General features: G+C 47.0%; 1 protein-coding gene across 1 annotated transcript; it reads right to left on the bottom strand.

The window, feature by feature from the left end:
* Nucleotides 1-2,458: 2,458 nt before the first annotated feature.
* Nucleotides 2,459-6,395, bottom strand: LOC123083342 (protein NRT1/ PTR FAMILY 2.3). Its single transcript, XM_044505408.1, has 4 exons — nucleotides 6,222-6,395; nucleotides 5,927-6,144; nucleotides 3,535-4,082; nucleotides 2,459-3,438 (listed from the first exon to the last, which is right to left on the bottom strand). Exons 1-4 carry the CDS (start codon nucleotides 6,319-6,321, stop codon nucleotides 2,649-2,651), a joined length of 1,656 nt encoding a protein of 551 aa, XP_044361343.1. The 5' UTR covers nucleotides 6,322-6,395; the 3' UTR covers nucleotides 2,459-2,648.
* Nucleotides 6,396-7,759: the final 1,364 nt, after the last annotated feature.

Consider the following 7,759-nt stretch of genomic DNA (forward strand, 5'->3'; position numbering starts at 1 on the left):
CGTCTATTGGTGGAGTGGATCATGGGAATCTGACTGGATGCTGGCCCCATGATTCAACTAATGAAATTCCTTCTCGAGTAGCTTCCTACCGAGCGTAAAGAGACTTAGCGATTCCTGCATAACGTTCTCAGGACGGTTGAGTGACACTCGGGGGTTAGTGAACACGGACGCACCAACTGAGTCAGCTTCTCGAGCCCAGCTATAGATCAAGGAAGGTATCAACTTGCAAGCACGAAAGTTGCAGTACAGCGGTGCTTGACATGGTTAGACGGGACCAAAGGCCCGGAACCCAACGATGGACAATCCTGAGCCATGCAATCCTAGCTTGACCAAGTATTTAAGGCAAGCTAGGGACCTTTTCGATATGTACTACCGCTAGGCTTCCCCGCGTCCCCTCCATTCCTCACCGCTGCCAGAGGCTGGCGCCGGGTAGGCCTTGGACGCAGCCAAGGAAGGTGGCGGCGGGGAGCTGCTTGCGCTTGGGTAGGCGGCTGGATCGGATCCGCCTGACCGGTACGGCCATTCGGAGGAGCTTTCCTCCGCTTGGTCAGCCGGTGCGGCGATCCGGGGTGAGGCCATGGATCGGACATGGTTGTTCCGTCTGATCCTTCCGGTCGTTTGGGACACTGCCGGTTGGGCTCGCCCGGAGATGCCTGATCTGGATCGGGATGCCTTTTAGCCTTCGTCCCCTGCTAGGTGTTCTTCTTCGTACGGATCTGGGTCGCAATACTTGACGATCCTCAATGTGGACGGACAGTGGCGGAGCTAGATGCAGATTACGCCTGGGGCTGTGCTATGTTGAGTGATAAACTTCTATGATTTTCTACACGTTGCATTAAGAAATTACAAAGGAAGTTGTTTCTAGGCCTGGGGCTACAGCCCTAGCTGTCCCAGGCCTGTCTCCGCCACTGCGGACGGAGCTGGAGGTGAGGACTCAGATCGGGAGAAATCCCTAGTCGACCATTCGGCTGCGGCAGCGGCGACGCCTGAGGGCGCCGCTTTCTTCTCCATGGAGACGTGCGTCAGATCTACTTGTACTTCCACCACGTCATTTGTCTCCCGGGTGAAAGCCCTAACTATGGTGGGTGGCGACGGCGCCTTTGGCATCGTTCCCTTGTTGAAGGCGCCGCCTTGGGAGCTGTGTTACTATGGACACCGTTGGGTGGGCGTTGGCGGTGATCTGGATTAGGAGGTGGACCGGTGTTCATCATATGCATCGACGCCGATGGATCTCGGCAGCGTGGCGCAGTGGAGTCTCGGCGTCCGATGCTGATTGATGGATTCGCGCAGGAGGAAGGCATTGTTTGGCGTCACGGTGGCGTCGACGGTAGGCCTGGTAAAGTCGACGCGTCAGCGTCTGCTCTGAAGATGGATCGATGGAAGATGGCGGCCGCTGCCTCAGAGAGTGTGCCGGACCGGTTTGCACCCTACACCCGGCAACTGGCTTAGTTGGGGCCTCCGGCTTTAGATGTTAGGCTTTGATGCGAAGTCTATTTGATTTTAGGCGCGAACTATTGGCACCCCTTCATCAAATTGACGGGAGTAGCGACAGATGTTGCCGAGATGATGGTTTTATACTTACTGATGTATTACTTTGTAAGGTCTTTGTGAATAATTAATAAAATAGTTGCATGCATCACCCAGATGCAGAGGCCAGGGTCAATCCTCCTTTTCAAAATAATAATAATAATAATAATAATAATAATAATAATAATAATAATAATAATAATAATAATAATTTGTGAGGTAGCAGTGTGATTTTCTATGCATAAGTATCTGCAATGATTGCATTGCCTTTGATCGGTAGACGGATCTTTTTGGCTTTTGTAACAGCTGAGCACTTGGTAATAAAGTAAGGTCGTGCGTAAGGATGGCAATGTGTAGGGTATGGGGCAGGTAGAACAATACCATACCCATATCCATGTAGTTAATGGGTACGAAATTATACCCATACTCATACCCATGGGTATGAAACTTTATCCGTACCCATACCCGATGGGTACTCTAACCATTGGGTAACCAGTGGGTAGATCAAACAGTAAACAATTTAGCCGCAATTTCACATTCGTCTATAGCACATTTGACAAACAAACATTTATCTCAACTCAATAATAGATAGATGAGTACATGACAATTATCTCAAATCAAATTGACAACTGGTGTCGATTTTAACATCGGTTCACAAGCTCACGATACAACTTCAACATAGCTAGACTTGTGAATTGTGGGCAAGGTTCACATGCCAGTAGTAACGGGTAGAATATGGGTATTTCCATGGGTAAAAGGCTATACCCGTGCCCGACCCATGACTTAATGGGTAGGGTATGAGTACTACCCGTGGGTACAAAATCATGCCCATACCCTATCCATGCGGGTACGGTATCCGCGGGTACCCGTACCCATGGATAAAATTGCCATCCTTAGTCGTGCGCATCAATCAACACAAAGACCGGAGTCCTGACACTGAAATGTATCCATTCTGCATATATTATTAGATAGTTCTTCCTTGCTACCATGTTCCATCCATTTTGTTCGCTTTGCTGCGAAATAGGAAGGTGCAACTCAACTCTTCCCAGAAAACATAATACACGAAGAGGTAGCCCTTGTCAACCTCATGGACAAACAAACCACGCGCATGATGGTCTTGCCTACATCGCCGTGCGGTTGTGGTACTTGTAACGCCTGTCGCAAGCGAGGAAGTAGGCAAAGTTGAATGTGCCCACCGCCGCAAGCGTCCAGTAGACGTTGTCCAGCCTCCCATGGTCTATGTTCTCCGGCAGCCACACGGTGACCCGCGTCACCACATCCATGAACATGGTGCTTGAGAAGAACCCCAGCGCGACGAGCATCGGCGCCATGGCCGTAGCCAGGCTCCGTAGCGTCTTGGGGAACTCCTGGTAGTACAAGGCCATGTTGCCAGGAAAGTGTAGGGCCTCCCCGACCCCAGCGATTCCCATCGGGAACAGGAGCCACATCACGGACATGGGCACGCCAGGCTGTGCAAGCCTCCGGCGCTCCACCAGTGCGGCGGCGACCAGGGCCCCCACGTTCAACACGTGGCCGATGCCCACGCGCTGCAGCGGGGTCGGTGGCGTGCCGCCGGTGATCCTGCGCCAGAGAGGGAAGATAGCGCGGTCCAGGACCAGGGTGGCCAAGATGAACGAGACGCGACAGCTGACGCCGACCGACCCCGCCGGGATGCTGAAGTGTGGTCCGACGGAGCGGTCCATGGCGAGCGCCTGCAGGACGATCATGCCGATCATCACGCCGATCGACATGAACAACAGTATGCCGGAGGACCAAAGCGGGAAGACGCTGACAACGGCCTTGAGGTCCTCCACTTGCTGCACCGTGCACAGCCGCCAGGCGCCAGCTGACGCATCCCCGGAAATGGATGATTTGTCGCTTGTAGTGATCATGGCGGCTCGATTCAGAAATCTGCAAGAACAAGGTCCAGCGGATGCATGATTCACCGATCCGGTGTCCTGTTTGGAAAACAGCTACAGAGGAAATGCCACCTACGTACTAGCTTACCTTAGGCTTTTACTTGGTGCCCCATCGCCGGATGGGTCCACAACAGCGCCGGCGCCCACATTGTACTGCACACTGCCTTGTGCGCCACCGACTTTGATGCTACCCTTGCGCACGGCGGCCACGATGACGCGAGCTAGCTCTGTGTATGGGCTGGCCTTTGTTGCTGGCATCCGGTAGTAACACACGCCTAGAAGAAGCATGATTGTGCCGAATGCCGTCGTGGCGAGGCAAACACCAAAGCCCACCGCCCATGACACACTGTCTTGGATGTAGACGATGGCTGTGTCGCCGAGCATGAAAGATGCGTAGAGGAAGACCAAGTACCAGTTGAAGAAGCTGTCCTTGTCGTGCGTGCTGTTGAACTGGTCCGCCCCCATTGTCGCGATGTTGAAACGTGTCCCGCCAGCGCCAATGGCGAGAAGACAAATGGCAGCGTACAACACAAAGAGTTGCCCGGGGGATCCTTGTTGGCACTCAGCCGACGACAATGTGCAGTGTGGCGGCCTCAGGGATGGCAGCGCCGCGGTGAGTGTGAACAACACAAAAGCCTGTATAATTACATCGTGAAAAACAATATTAACAAAAAAGACGATCATTTGCCATGGACCGTCAGGCTCAAATGCCTGAGAAACAGTTTTTATTGCGGTGCTTCAATTTTTTGTGTTGCATAAAAGGGAAGAGAATGCTGAAAACAACCAAGTGCTCATTCTGTTTACATGGTTTCCTAATCAAGGGAATAGGAAAATTAACAAGATGATATAGGAATCCTCCAAAATATTGCAAATCAAATGATCCCTAGCGACTCAATCTATGGATTGTTGCATTCATTTGTGGTGATAAGGGACTGCTGGTGTTGCAAGCATATAAAAGTCATTGTGCAGTGATGTTTCCTTAATGGTATGGTAAGATGTTGACAGTGGTAAATGATGATTTGTTGACATGTCGCAAACACATGAACAAAATGTTTGCATCATAAAAATAACTAGTGCAAAGAGTGAGTGGGTTCTCACGCGCCTAAGAATTTGCACATCGTTTTTGCACCAACAAAAAAATGATATCATAATCACTATAAAGTTTCATGTCACCAGGGGATTTATATGCTCAAGCCTCTCTCATCTTCAAAATATTTATGTGTAAAGTTCATGGTAATAATTTATTGACATCTGGATATGAAATGATCAGCGTATGCATTTTGAGATAGTTGCACGAAAGAGAGTTTTCTTTGTTTTACGTGAGGAGCATGTGTTGCTATTTGTCATTATCTTCAGATAAACGTGAAGTTGTCATGCATGGACAATTCAAATGGTTATTTTGATAGATAGCGTGACATGTTTTTCTTGACATTATATTACATGACATGACCATACGAATACTTTTGTTGCACATCGAACCGTGAGTTTCTTTTTATTAGTAGAAAAAAATAAGAGTATAATTCCACGGCAGATTACTCCTTCCGTTTCATAATTCTTGTCTTGGTTTTAGTTCAAGAACTAAAACCTTAGTATTTTTTTTAGAACACTAAAACCTTAGTCTTGATCTAAAATCACGACAAAAATTATGGAATTAGAGGGAGTACTTAAAATGAAAATAAATTATGCATAAGAAGGTTCAGGAAAGGAATATGGACACCCTATATGACTAAGTAGGCCATGTCCACAAACATATTTACCTCAACTTAGAACTATGCCACCTCGAAGGGCCACCTAACATGCGAGCATGCATGCAAGAAATCAAATGTTTTAATCTATTATGTTTATATTTAATAAATATTTTATAATTATATAATAATCATATGTATTTACATTTTTTCCTCTTACACTATTAATCCAAATATTCACGTTCATATTATTCCTGTCTTCTATATCTAAATAGCTAACACCCACTAACCCATTCCCTCAAACCCAAGCATGTCACCATATCATACAACATGCATGGGAAAATGCATGATAATATTCACCCACTAGCCAATTCCCTCAAACCCAAGCATGCATGATAATATTCATTTCACAATGCTATTTATTTTTATGAATACCACTATAAAATAATCAACACAATAAATAATATGTGTTTTATTTTTATTCTCATATTATTACTCCAAATATTCAGTAATTTTTTATAGTTACATATAATAATATGTATTGCTAGCTAGTTTTTGTTTATATATGCTTAATTCAAATATTCATATTTGTATAACCAAATTTCATTGAAATATATTGCAAGCAATTCCGGCGGTAACGCATGGTGTGTCATTTAGTTTTAAAGATGTGTTTCCGACGCTACTTATAGTTCGGCTCTATGAAGGACTAGTGTGCAATGACGCTTGAAAAGTTGTTGTCATCTCTCAAAGTTGGTCAAAACGGAGTGCCACAAATTAATTCGGTAGAGGTCGGACCAGAACGTTGATGGCGGCGCCGGCGAGGATGACGGGGAAGCAGCCGAGGTAGGAGTCGGAGAGGACAGCGCCGGCGATGGGCACGAGGTTGAGGGAGCCGCGGACGACGTTGGCGATCTGCGCGGCTTTGACGCCGTCCACGTGGTACTCCTTGAGCAGGTACACCAGCATGTTGCTGGTCGTCCCGTTGACGGCCAGTCCCAGCCCAAGCATGGTGGCTGCATGCATGTGAGTGACCATGAAAACACGGAGAGAGAGAGAGAGACAGACAGACAGAGAGGCTGCATGCACGTACCAACTATGAAGGGAAGAGTTATCCACCCTCCTCGCTTTCCGCCTGCCTTGGTCTGGGCTTCTTGATCCTCGAGGTACTGAGGTCTCGGGGAGCTGTCCATCTCTGGCTAGCTGTTGATCCTCCTACTAGTTGGTCTGGTCTCTGGAGGGCTTGAGATGCACGGTATATATAGACATGGAAATGAGGCATGTTGCAGCTGTGCTGGGTACGTTGCGGCAAATAATGATAAACAAAAACACTACGACGCCTGATAGATTCCCAATCATACTACAAGGATATGGCCACGTCTGTCCGCATCGTGGTTTAAAGGACCGGGGCAATATTGACGCCCTGCTTTTTTGGCCTGAACTCTTTGACATTTGTCAGGGTCAGGATTGCGAGCACTCTGGCTGAATTCGCCGCAGGTGATTTTAACATCTCGTTTAGACTGGATGTAGTTGCACATGCTCGAGACTTACCTCTCAACACTCTTCCTGATGGTATAGTTTGGTCCCTTTCCAGCAATCGCAGATTAACTACAAAGACAGTGTATGAGTGGTTAGAAAAAGATATTGTTGGGTCCCATTGGAAAGCTTGTCTCCCCCTAAAAATCAAGATTTTTTGCTTGCAATTATTTCAGAATGCTATTTTGGCACATGATAATATGCGAAAAAGCAATTGGCCCGCCAATGCTTCATGTTCTTTTTGTGATAATGCTGAATCTGCCAATCGCTTAACTTGTTCTCTAGCTCGCTTTGTTTGTGTTATTTTTTGGAGAGCCTTTAGGGACTGATTGCTGCCCTACCAACTTAAGGCAAAATTCTGCTTGGTTACATCGATTCCTTCCTGGAAATTTGGTGGAAATTTTATATGACGTGCATCGCTGGAATTTGCTGGGTGATTTGGTCCACCCGTAACAACGTAATATTATTTGAATGGCATATTGTTAGACATTTCCTGGAGGGAGGTTGTCCTCACTTCTTGCTCTTTTACTTTGTACTGGGCAGGTTTGCTGAAGGTGAATCATCATACTTCATTCCAGGCTGGGGTGGAAGCGGTTCTCATGACGGCGTCGTTCATTGCTGATTGTGCAGAGGGGCTGAGAAGGCTGATGATTCAAAACACGATGGATGGTTGAAGCCTTGTCATCCTTTGGACTACCGCGGATTATGTTTCCTTTGGTGTTGTTGCCTGATGCTTGGTGTTTCATACAATATTACTCCCTCCGTCCCAATATAAGTGTCTTGAGCCTAGTATAAATTTGTATTAGAACTAGTACAAAGTTGAGACATTTATTTTGAGACAGAGGGAGTATTAGGTTGCTGTTTTGGTGTAGTAAAACTCGCATCAGTGCTTACGTTTTTGTTCCGTGACGGTGTGCGCTTGCAATGGATTTCCTACTGGTGCTCCAGCAGGCTCCCCGGTGTTCCCTCTCCTTCCTTTCGTTGTTCTATATATTTCGCTGTGAATGATCTCTTCTCTTCCTACCTTCAAAAAAGGTATAAGATTCTGTCATTTGCTCATTTCTCGTCCAACCTGACATACATTTCCACCTTCTT

The sequence above is a fragment of the Triticum aestivum genome, chromosome 4A (genome assembly GCF_018294505.1).
Source record: "Triticum aestivum cultivar Chinese Spring chromosome 4A, IWGSC CS RefSeq v2.1, whole genome shotgun sequence".
In the NCBI taxonomy this organism is placed as follows: Eukaryota; Viridiplantae; Streptophyta; class Magnoliopsida; order Poales; family Poaceae; genus Triticum; species Triticum aestivum.